At 36.8% G+C, this 12769-nt stretch overlaps 1 protein-coding gene across 1 annotated transcript in view; it reads right to left on the reverse strand.

Moving 5' to 3' along the window:
* Positions 1-1483: 1483 nt before the first annotated feature.
* Positions 1484-12769, reverse strand: part of LOC139139692 (fibroblast growth factor receptor homolog 1-like) — a 34206-nt gene continuing 22920 nt past the window's right edge. Inside the window, exons 15-24 of the mRNA XM_070708551.1 lie at positions 11343-11530; positions 10522-10687; positions 10240-10350; positions 9845-10002; positions 9614-9736; positions 8768-8850; positions 8384-8424; positions 8174-8270; positions 3419-3518; positions 1484-3189 (exon numbers count right to left, since the gene is read on the reverse strand). Coding sequence (XP_070564652.1) covers positions 3145-3189; positions 3419-3518; positions 8174-8270; positions 8384-8424; positions 8768-8850; positions 9614-9736; positions 9845-10002; positions 10240-10350; positions 10522-10687; positions 11343-11530 — 1112 coding nt within the window. The 3' untranslated portion in view covers positions 1484-3144. The remainder of the gene's footprint in view (positions 3190-3418; positions 3519-8173; positions 8271-8383; positions 8425-8767; positions 8851-9613; positions 9737-9844; positions 10003-10239; positions 10351-10521; positions 10688-11342; positions 11531-12769) is intronic.

A 12769-nucleotide genomic window follows, 5' to 3' on the forward strand; every position in this document is an offset into this window, starting at 1 on the left:
TCTTCTGATCATTATTGCAAGTTTTCAATGCTTCGAAGACAGAACAAGTTTACAGGAAAACATTCAAACATACCTTTGAAGCTGCCGGCTCGAACGTCTGAGAGTGTAATGCGTACGCACATAGTATCCAACAACGTTAGACAGGACGATACCATTGCAGGAGGGGTGGAACGACAAAAGATGTAACTTCTGCATGGAGGTCAGATCGGGTCTGTTCGGTAATATCAAATATTAGCTTCTTCTTTTTTTCCCAGTCGCTGTCAGTTACCCTTTCAGTATCCGCACGCTCCTAATTTTAGCGCTGCGGAGTGCGAGCGAAAATAGGGATAGGAAAGAGCTTCGCTTCGTATAACCCATTTTCATAGAGGGTCATTCTTTGCATGATTCCTTTGTTTTAAAAAACAAGCGCAAAATGGCGTAAGTTAACGAGCCGTATGCCCTCGCTCTCTTGTTTGTTAGACGAAAATTTCGTTTACAATCGCAACATTCTGAGCAAATTATGGTAATGGTGTAATGTGATTAAGCTCCAAGCTGTATCTTTTGGCTATTTTCAGAACTTTTGTTTTTTTGGTTTCCCTACGCGTTTTGCATTGAATCTCCAAGCTGTAATTCAATGCCGAGTATTTAGCATTACAGCCTATATGAGTATAATTCCAATTGTTATTCTTGAAAAATGTATTCAAGTCCGGACTAGAATCCATTTTTAAAATATACACGATAATCTTTACACACATACAACATGTGTTGACAAAATACTCGAAATTTCAGCATGACTTCTAACGGATTAGGGTCAGATAGGGTAGTTGATATACGGAAGCAGAATACTGAAAAACTGGTCACAAGTTACAGCTTATATATATATCCCTTTGAGTATGATGCATGTGTTGAAATACAAAAGCGGCAAAGATAAGTCACTGGCCCTGCCAAAATTTCAATTGCTCTAGATGTATAGTTAACAGAACTCCAACAGTAATTTTTTGTTATTTTCAGGTATCAACAATATGTGGAACAACAATACAAAACCTGAAGTACGTGCCTGATATTACATCAAGTGACTTTGTACATTACATCCGAATTATTCGTGACATCAAAGGAGGAAAAAGTTAAAGTTTGAAGGGTGGCTGGCGTCAGAGCTATGCGTGAAAGACATATTTGTTGGTAAATAATCAATCAATTAGGACTTGTACATATAGTAATCTAAACAAAGATAAGTACCGCCGAGCAAAGTTGGGCCACAATTCTTGGATTGTGAAGAACTCAGTGTCTCTTTGAGATATAAGATGCAAAGATTTGAAGCAGTCTTAATTGCTAAAGGGAAAAGTCATAGTCTAGATGGAGATGTGCTGCTTTGAGTAATATCAACTTTTTAGAGTATATTGTTCATGACTCAGTCACCAGCTTCATTATTTTGCTTAAAACTTGTCAAATCGGGGTGATTTAACCGAAGGAACTATTATGAAAAACTTACAAAGCAAGCTCAAATCATAATAGTGATTATTTAATCAAATTTCCAAAGTCTTCTGAACGCTTAGAGCTTAGAACGATATTTCAATCATTTTGGGTCAGAAATATGGACGCAGATGTTTCTATTACTAGTTTTTCTGTTTTCGGTCAGTCATTGTTACATCATACCTACCTCTTAAAGGGAAATGGTCGTCGGAACTGCACCTGAGCGAGTTTGTTTACAAACAATGTATTTCGTGCATGATGTCTACATGCACCTCATCGCCATAGCTGCAACATTTAAATTATACGACGACGATTATGACAGACATGTTTTAACTTTCATCAATCACCATCGTACCTTGGATACAGTGTTTACATTGGTCGAATGGGTCCCATACGACCTTTGAGCGCAGTTCCGAGGACTGTATTCCTATATAGATGTTTAGCAATATCCTCTTTCTTGATCTGTATCCGAACTATGCATGAAATAGTAAAGAATTATGCAAATTCCACATATTTCTGGTATTAGTCTTCGAGAAATTAAGTTGGGAGAGATGATCAACGCTGGGAATTACAAAGTGGAGTGCATTGTCATGGCACAACTCTTATTTGGTCGAGTCTTTCGTGAGCTGTCATAAGACAGTGTGCTTTAGGTGTAGCCAGAGTCCGATGGTGGTTCAGAACTCAGTAAATCGCTTTACTTGACACATTGAAAAACGGGAAGTTAACAACATCCCTAACTAGACTGAGCGAGACATTACATCATGTACTGTAATACTTTTGTTTTATAGTTTGCTTATAGAAAGCCTCGCATGAACGTCCATTCGTCATTCAGTGTATTACATCGAAGACAAGGGCACATCAACGCCATTTCCCTAATGTTGAGAAGCGGGTAAAATATCGACGGAGAGCAACAGTAACTAAAGGAAGATTTTATTCTAAACAATACCATTCGTTCGAACGTTTATGCTTCAAAACTTGAACACAGGGGGAAGGGTATTTTATTTTACATCATGCGTATTAACAACTAGTAACAATTTAGACAGTAGTCTTATTTAAACTGAGTGCAATCACATTGTAAATAAATATTGAGAACTCAAACAGATTCACAGAATAACAAACCATTGTCGTCAATACAATGGACACATTTGTATTGCTAAAGAATATTCAACGTAAAAATAACATTTGAGAAATATAAAATGGTTTCCAGTAGCAGCTCACTGCTGTGAGAAGGAACTCAACAATATTTCTAACTTTCCTGAACTGCGAACTGTTTTTGTATGCTTTAGCGTCCATCGTTCAACATGCACCAGTTTTTTAGTCTCGCTGGATTGGCTCGTTTTTGACTAACTGTTGCACGGTTCCTTTAAAGACTAGGACGTTTTCCTGTGAAAAACAGCTTGTGGCCGCCATCTCAAAGTGGTTTGTTATCTCTCTTCACTGATAAATAGCGGGAAAACGGATGATAATTGCGATGCCTGATTGAAACGTCCGACTGCTACTTATTTTGTCAAGGTTTGGGTATGGAGCCAGGACAACAAATTTTGTTGCAATATTTTCAGAACTTGAAGCGATAAAAATGCACATTTTTCAAGATAGCACGAGGCAATACCTATTGGATGTTACACAAACTTTGATAGATATCACTTCGTATTCGAGCACTATAGCCGTACTTTGACTCGTTACGCACAAGTAGGTTCACTCCACACCCAATGCATCCGGGACGACAGTTTTGAAGAATTTCTGTGGAAATTTAAGAGAAATATACATTCGGCCAGATTAAAAAATCACGATGTAATGTGAATTTCTAGTAAAGAGCTAGTGGTGGCAATCCATTTTTACGAGTAAAACCCAACAATGTAATTTCAATGAACGCCTGTTGTGTGTGTGTCTGTTTTTTGTTTATTTGTTCGTGTGTGAATGTGTTGAATGTTAGCTTTCCTTATGAAAGAAAACTAACGTTTTAAATTACCTTTTCTTTTGTAAATAAGTCTTTCAATTCATTTGTAAGATCCTGAGCATTAGGTCTGTCTTCGGGTTGCGATTGCCAACATTTTCGCATAATAGCGTACCTAGAGGTGTAGACCAGTTTGTAATGTTAGTTATACTAAGAAAAGGAAAACTAGTTTTTTTAGTGTCTGCATCTCCAATTTACTATGACTTATACCTAACGCCTAGAATATGATAATTTGGATTTGGAGGTAGCGGCAGATAATGAATGTTTAATACAATTTCATTCATAAACGGTGCTGATCGATTGCAATCATTCTACCCGACCCCGAAACACTGACGATACTCATTTACAGTTAGGTGAAACCAGTAAAATTGTTGATGCGAAATAATTCCTTACTGTATACTAGGCTTTCGTATTGTTACTCAGACCCCGAATAGATGGATCAAGTAAGGGTAAGGGACAAATTATCAAATTATAAATCTACTTTGAGATAAACCTGAAAACGGCATTGGTGAGTAGATTGTTCGGCGTTTTACGTCAACGTTTCTGTCACTTGTGCTTGTTCTTAAGTGGAGCATGGGCACAATGATTTAGTCACTACAGATTAGGGGATAAGAACGACGAACAATTTATATAAATTATCTCTTTTCTAGTTTCATTGTTTATCGATGATTTATCAGTTCAATTAAGTCGTTGAGTCGTTTAGAAAGATATTGTAATATATGATTAAGAAATAAATATTGCAGTCGATAACATTGTCAAAGATAGCGAATGCAATAGATGGTTGACGATGTTAACCGTTGGTTTTTAAAATGGGGTCTCCTAGAAGTCTACCATTATTCAGTATATCGATGGAAGTTTATGAGAGACAATTTCGAGAGAACCACGTTGTACATACAATTGAATAAATCAATGATTATTACACAAAATCAACGGTTTTAAACGACTCTGGGAACCTTAAATTCAAATGCAGCTTTATTGAAAAAGAAAATCTTGATTTTGAGGCCCGCACCGAATGCATTTTGTCCGTGTCACCCAAGGCTATTTGTTTCAGAGTTTCATATTAGCAAGCAAATAAAGGAAATACGTTGGTCTCCGACATCGAATTTTATGAGCTTTATGAGCTTTATTCCTTAATGTGCACAGCTTCGGTTCAGTCAATGCAGTTACAAGCGTTGTCACGAGCGATAGGCTCTGAAACATGGGGAAATGCATGGATAAATCGGACGCGTAAGTATTTTCCGATTATGAAATAGATTCTCACTTTCAATGACCAGAAAATTAAAAAAATATATTTTGACGACGGTTTCCTTGAAATTACGGTACTTGTCCATGAAAATTGTCGTATAGTTCTTTATTCGAAAACGAAAGGAATTGAAAGCATGATGTATATGAATACTTTATCGTCAATAGAAAACTCGTTTATTTCATAATTGGAATGTTGGGAATGGAAAACTGAAAATTCAGCTGCTCATTAGTGTTTTATTTGAAACTTGTATCTTTGAATCTTTATGTTGTGAATTTTTGGTTCTTGCGCAGGTATAGTATGTCTTCGGGTTGCGATTGCCAACATTTTCGCATAATAGCGTACCTAGAGGTGTAGACCAGTTTGTAATGTTAGTTATACTAAGAAAGGAAACTATTTTTTTTAGTGTCTGCATCTCCAATTTACTATGACTAATACCTTACGCCTAGAATATAATAATTTGGATTTGGAGGTAGCGGCAGATAATGAATGTTTAATACAATTTCATTCATAAACGGTGCTGATCGATGCAATCATTCTACCCGACCCCGAAACACTGACGATACTCATTTACAGTTAGGTGAAACCAGTAAAATTGTTGATGCGAAATAATTCCTTACTGTATACTAGGCTTTCGTATTGTTACTCAGACCCCGAATAGATGGATCAAGTAAGGGTAAGGGACAAATTATCAAATTATAAATCTACTTTGAGATAAACCTGAAAACGGCATTGGTGAGTAGATTGTTCGGCGTTTTAAGTCAGCGTTTCTGTCACTTGTGCTTGTTCTTAAGTGGAGCATGTGCACAATGATTTAGTCACTACAGATTAGGGGATAAGAACGACGAACAATTTATATAAATTATCTCTTTTCTTGATTTTGAGGACCGCACCGAATGCATTTTGCCCGTGTCACCCAAGGCTATTCGTTTCAGAGTTTCACATTAGCCAGCAAATAAAGGAAATACGTTGGTCTCCGACATCGAAATTTATGAGCTTTATAAGCTTTATTCCTTATGTGCACAGCTTCGGTTCAGTCAATGCAGTTACAAGCGTTGTCACGAGCGATAGGCTCTGAAACATGGGGAAATGCATGGATAAATCGGACGCGTAAGTATTTTCCGATTATGAAATAGATTCTCACTTTCAATGACCAGAAAATTAAAAAATATATTTTGACGACGGTTTCCTTGAAATTACGGTACTTGTCCATGAAAATTGTCGTATAGTTCTTTATTCGAAAACGAAAGGAATTGAAAGCATGATGTATATGAATACTTTATCGTCAATAGAAAACTCGTTTATTTCATAATTGGAATGTTGGGAATGGAAAACTGAAAATTCAGCTGCTCATTAGTGTTTTATTTGAAACTTGTATCTTTGAATCTTTATGTTGTGAATTTTTGGTTCTTGCGCAGGTATAGTATGTCTTCGGGTTGCGATTGCCAACATTTTCGCATAATAGCGTACCTAGAGGTGTAGACCAGTTTGTAATGTTAGTTATACTAAGAAAAGGAAAACTATTTTTTTTAGTGTCTGCATCTCCAATTTACTATGACTAATACCTTACGCCTAGAATATAATAATTTGGATTTGGAGGTAGCGGCAGATAATGAATGTTTAATACAATTTCATTCATAAACGGTGCTGATCGATTGCAATCATTCTACCCGACCCCGAAACACTGACGATACTCATTTACAGTTAGGTGAAACCAGTAAAATTGTTGATGCGAAATAATTCCTTACTGTATACTAGGCTTTCGTATTGTTACTCAGACCCCGAATAGATGGATCAAGTAAGGGTAAGGGACAAATTATCAAATTATAAATCTACTTTGAGATAAACCTGAAAACGGCATTGGTGAGTAGATTGTTCGGCGTTTTAAGTCAGCGTTTCTGTCACTTGTGCTTGTTCTTAAGTGGAGCATGTGCACAATGATTTAGTCACTACAGATTAGGGGATAAGAACGACGAACAATTTATATAAATTATCTCTTTTCTTGATTTTGAGGACCGCACCGAATGCATTTTGCCCGTGTCACCCAAGGCTATTCGTTTCAGAGTTTCACATTAGCCAGCAAATAAAGGAAATACGTTGGTCTCCGACATCGAAATTTATGAGCTTTATAAGCTTTATTCCTTATGTGCACAGCTTCGGTTCAGTCAATGCAGTTACAAGCGTTGTCACGAGCGATAGGCTCTGAAACATGGGGAAATGCATGGATAAATCGGACGCGTAAGTATTTTCCGATTATGAAATAGATTCTCACTTTCAATGACCAGAAAATTAAAAAATATATTTTGACGACGGTTTCCTTGAAATTACGGTACTTGTCCATGAAAATTGTCGTATAGTTCTTTATTCGAAAACGAAAGGAATTGAAAGCATGATGTATATTAATACTTTATCGTCAATAGAAAACTCGTTTATTTCGTAATTGGAATGTTGGGAATGGAAAACTGAAAATGCAGCTGCTCATTAGTGTTTTATTTGAAACTTGTATCTTTGAATCTTTATGTTGTGAATTTTTGGTACTTGCGCAGGTATAGTATGTTGTGTAACTTGTACAAATCGAATCACAATTTGATATGAGCTCGTTTTCAGAAGATTCTTTAAATTGTCCCAAGGACGTTACAACCATTTTCAGTATTAGACAGCGAAGCTACTGCAGAGAACTGCAATAAACCTGCTTACACTAATTAGTTTCAGTTGTAGCCTGCTGGCAGATTGGCGTGTAGTGTGTTTTACTGGACAGTTTCTGTTACATCCGTGGCCACTTTAGTGTAGATCAAGGCTACTTGATACAGACAAAAACTCTGCTTGTCCAAAGGTAAAACTAGCTCTGTCTGGGGTTGTAAATGAGAGTTTACGATTGGCACCCTGTGTTCAAGATTAAGATACAATGTAACATTACCATGCACTGGTCCATTTACAAATCTCTATTATTTCAACTTCCCCAGACAAAATGTCTCAATAGGACATACGATGTTGTCGACTTTGCCAGCTGGCTACAGCTGAAACTAATAAATGAGCAGTTTTATCGCAGTTCACTGCAGTGGCTTCGCTGTCTAATACTGAAAATGTTTGTATGTTCAAGACGAGTTAGATTTTCTTTTGCTCATAAAGAATATTGTCGATATTATCTCAGATGTTAGCCCAGCTGCTCAATACTTGCGTTCGCACATATTGGTTCATCTATGTGCAAAAATACTGCAGAATTTCTTGTGAAATGATTACTGAGAGGGAAGGACAAATCTTAGAGACAGATAGTTTTTGCTGATGCTATCCAGGTATACCAATGGTTAAAATTTTACCCATTTTGAATATTTCGATGTGTAAAAATTGGTATGGTTTCAGAAAGGTTATTTATCACAGGAAGATGTAATATTATATATAGTCTTGTTACTATAGAGAAACAAAACAAGTTACAAGACTTACTCTTATAACACTACTACTACTACTACTACTACTACTACTACTACTACTACTACTACTACTACTACTACTTCTATATAACAACTTACAGATTGTCCGTACAGTTTTCCGGTTGTGGAAGTCTCTTTCCGTCCAGAAGCAATGACACCATCATATGCGCAGGAACATTTGAAAATGGCGTTTCACCTTGGTGGAGATTCGAAAAACCTTTGATCAAACGCTTAAATTTGCAAAATAGTGGATGTCAATAAGGTGACCTTCACAATTAATTTAAAATATTGCTATGGGGTATAACTAACCTAGAGTTGCAATCTCCCAAAGCATAACTCCATACGACCAGCTATACAGGGAAATAAAAAATAAAACAATTCTCATTAGGTCATGAATAACTGTGTGCTTCTATATGATTTTTAAGTTATTAAGGGCTCTGACTGGACGTTAAATTTAAACACTTTCACGAAACACATTGGGCAAAATTTTGAAGGCGTTATCGGCAGCATGTAAGTTTTATAATTACGCGACTTACGCCAAGAAGCATTAATTACCACCGAAGGTTTGTTAACACGATCTTTAACAATAATAACTATGTTCTCTCTCTCTCTCTCTCTCTCTCTCTCTCTCTCTCTCTCTCTCTCTCTCTCTCTCTCTCTCTCTCTCTCTCTCTCTCTCTCTCCATCACTTACATGTCACCTTTCGTCTCGAAGATGCCTTGAGTCATAAATTCCGGTGGCATCCATTTGAAAGGCAGTGGTCCCTGGCACTGTGACTGTTGACAAGTAAACAAGCATCAGTATTAGAATCGTCTTTGAGACAACAATCTGAGTTAAGTGTTTTTGTCAAAAGTCTTGTGGCTTCTCAAAATTTATGTTTATAAGATGATGGCCATACGTTTTATACATTAAGTCAACAACGTCTGACATTCTGCAAATGATAGAGTTCAAATCTTTCTGAAGGAACAGACATTTGCACTGTTAACGAATCTATTGATTCCCAAGAGCAACCTTTTGCCAGCAAAACCTCCTTGAAGAAATATATTGACTATTTATGATCTCGACATACGTTTATAATAATAAAGGCTGTCTCTTTTGTTTATATTTTGCCCTACTGATCATCTACACAGAGAGCAGTGCGTTGGTAAAACCTTACGATTTAGTGTGCTCTCTCGTTTAGGCTCGTCAGCCTCTGTATAGCTCAGGTTTGACCATTGCAATAATTATGCAATTAGCAATATAAAAAAGTAATTTCGTAGTATTTTCAACGAGTTTGCATCAATACGCCAACTCATATCACTGACCATAAAGAATTACGCAAATTCATTGAAGGTTTGGAAATAACAGTGTAGGCATCAACTTAACGTTTTACGATTAATCCTCGGTGGCATTATGTATGATATAATGAAGGATGAGCTTAAAATTGGATAACAATTGCTGTGCATATGACCTTCAAGGTTAGGTCTTTCCAGGTTTATCATTTTAAAATCCATGCCAACGATTTGAAATCACTTTAATCTTGATTAACAGTATATTTACCCAGGGGTTCTTCCAATATCGACCTGTTTCGTAGATGTCGCGACTCAAACCAAAGTCACCAATCTTGGCGATGTAATCCTCCATTATAAGAACGTTTCTACATGCAAGGTCACGATGAATAAACTGAAAAAAGGATGTACGACATTCTTTAACAACTAATGAATATACAGGCTTTTTCGAAAAAGTAAAAGAGGCACTTCCGAACAGTACGACAGAAATACAAACACCGACCCGTTCCATGTCCATATGTTGCAGGGCAAACGTTATGTCCGTAGCCATCCGTACCAATCTTTCTTCTTCACGAAATGTAACACCTTGGTTTCTGAAAGCTTGCACGTAGCTCAGTAGGTCACCGCGTGCAGCGTATTCGACGATTATATACTTTGGGTCTGCATGGAAAGGTTCAAAAACGAGAAAGGTAATATCAATTTTAATACAAAAGGTCACTGCCGTAAACTTAAGTAAAGAAATTACTTTTCTATGGTCTTTCCAAGTCAATGTGAAATTGTGAGAGGTGAATCGTCGTAAGAAAGTTTCGTAAATCAACATTCTAAATCTCAAATAATAATAACCATCATCATCGTTGTTTAGTTGGCTGAACAAACATCAAAGTTAAAATTGCTTACCGCCCGAAATAACTATTCCGAGAAAGTTGATGATATTTGGATGACCGTGCAGTCTCTTCAAGCACAGGATCTCATGACAAAAGTCGCGGTATGAGACTGGAAGACACCGTCCTATATTTATAACAGAGAAAGACCAAATCAAATGTTATCATAATCGTGAGAATATGAACACAAAATAAAGATAACTGCATTTTTCAAGTACAGGAAAGATATTACGGACTTTTTGATAACTTTTTCATGATTTCTAGAACACAAATTCATTCTTAATATGAAAACATTTACCAGAGATCAACGATTTCACTGCAACAAGGCAGGTTGCCTTCCCCCTTCGGAATTCTGCCAATTCAATCCTTCCAAACTCTCCACATCCGATTTCTCTCTGTATTTTTATCATATTCCTTTCCAGGCTCCACTCACTCCGAATATCGGGTTGTTCATGAAGCAGTTCCTAAATGAAACCATTAATTTACGATAGATTGCAAATTAGGTTTGCGAGCCTACGTACTGTACTCTTTCTCCAAGGATGACATCTGGAGTAGCCACTCATGTGAATTCTGATGATTTGCGCATAGGAAACACTGCTTTGTTATAGAATTGCAGTGAGCATTTAACTATTAAACATACCTTTAGATATTTATAAGGCATATAAGATTTTAAAAATCAGCATCAGCATATGAATTAAGAATCTTACCTTCCGACCTAACAACCATTCGTATGTATGTATGTATACATGCATACATGCATACATGCATGCATGTATGTATGTATGTATGTATGTATGTATGTATGTATGTATGTATGTATGTATGTATGTATGTATGTATGTATGTATGTATGTATGTATGTATGTATGTATGTATGTATGTATGTATGTATGTCTGTCTGTCTGTCTGTCTGTCTGTCTGTCTGTCTGTCTGTATGTATGTATGTATGTATGTATGTATGTATGTATGTATGTATGTATGTATGTATGTATGTATGTATGTATGTATTTGTGGGTGAATGTATTTGTGAATATATGTAATGTATGCATGTACATATTATCCGATCGGACATACATACCCGCATTTTTGTGAATACTCTAAAGTATGGAGACCAATTACCTGTAGATAGTCGTCGAATTCAGTGTCAATTATTGCTTTGAACCCACTTTGTTGGCGATGACGACGTACACCACACGCAACACACGTTGGTATAAGAAACAGTCCAACAATAGTAATGGCAAGCATTATATAAAGGTATTGTAGATAGTGTAATCCTCTCTGACCAGTTTCTACAACACTAGTTTTGTCTATTTAAGAGGAAAACATTGATATATAAAAATTTTATATATATACACACACACACACACACACACACACACACACACACACACATATATATATATATATATATATATATATATATATATATATATATATATATATATATATATATATATGACTAAACAGCACTATGACACCATAGTTTCTACACTTTGAGGGCGTTTAGCTCTATACCAAGAGCTTCTTCAAGTGCGTTTTTTTGATTTATTGATACGATCCACACCAAAATATATATATATATATATATATTTATCACATGAACTGGCCCGAATTCCCACCTGTGTGACGTAGAACAGGACGGATAAGAAATCCGGATTACCCCTGTTGTACGTCATCAACCGGAACTTTTTTCTTTCATGGTACCGCTCATACATGCAGGCGTCGCGACACGAACAGATTTGTTGTGATCGATGCCGTGCTAGCTCGAACGTTATTTTTACAAAAAGGTGACCCGATAAATCCAGACATGGAAACATAGAAGGCATATTTGTCCAACGAAATTTCAAGTCGCTAAAACAATAGCTTTTCCCGAGAATCGAATGGAGATACCGACGATCGTTATTTTAATGGCTCAGTAACGTCTCGGCTCCAGTCGAGTCGTGTGGACGTCGTACCTGGCGATCCCGGTTGGCGATAAAACCGAAACCTACACCTCAAACTGAATAAATGAGTATAGTATAATCTTCGGGAAAGCGACATAGGAGGCACAAGCCTAAAGTCATTCGACTAACAACGATCAATTTCCTTAATGACACAAAAACTCCGTAAAGTCTCGCTCGGAATCAAACTTGCAGCGCGGCATAATGCTACATAGCGAAGACATTACACACGCGATTGTGCACCACCTTTGTTGAAGGTCGATTCCCTCCAAGGTTGTGCTGGCGTTCATGCTGAAGCTTAGACAAAGCTTTGATTCAAAAAAATCCAAGTCAAAGGTTGTATTGCAATCTTGTACAAAGGTTAATGCCCAAAGTTTGAATGAGCTTATTTTCGAAGGTTAAATACAACTTCAGCCTTAGAACCTTCGTCAAATGTTCACAATGAACCTTTCGACAACCTTAGTTTTCCGAAAGGTTAGACGAAGGTTACTTTCACAAGGTTAAATAGAGCTTCAGCCTTAGAACCTTAGTCAAATGTTTATACTGAACCTTTCGACAACCATAGTTTTCTGAAAGGTTGGACAAAGGTTACCTTCAGAAGGTTAA

Source organism: Ptychodera flava, chromosome 9 (genome assembly GCF_041260155.1).
Source record: "Ptychodera flava strain L36383 chromosome 9, AS_Pfla_20210202, whole genome shotgun sequence".
NCBI lineage: Eukaryota > Metazoa > Hemichordata > Enteropneusta > Ptychoderidae > Ptychodera > Ptychodera flava.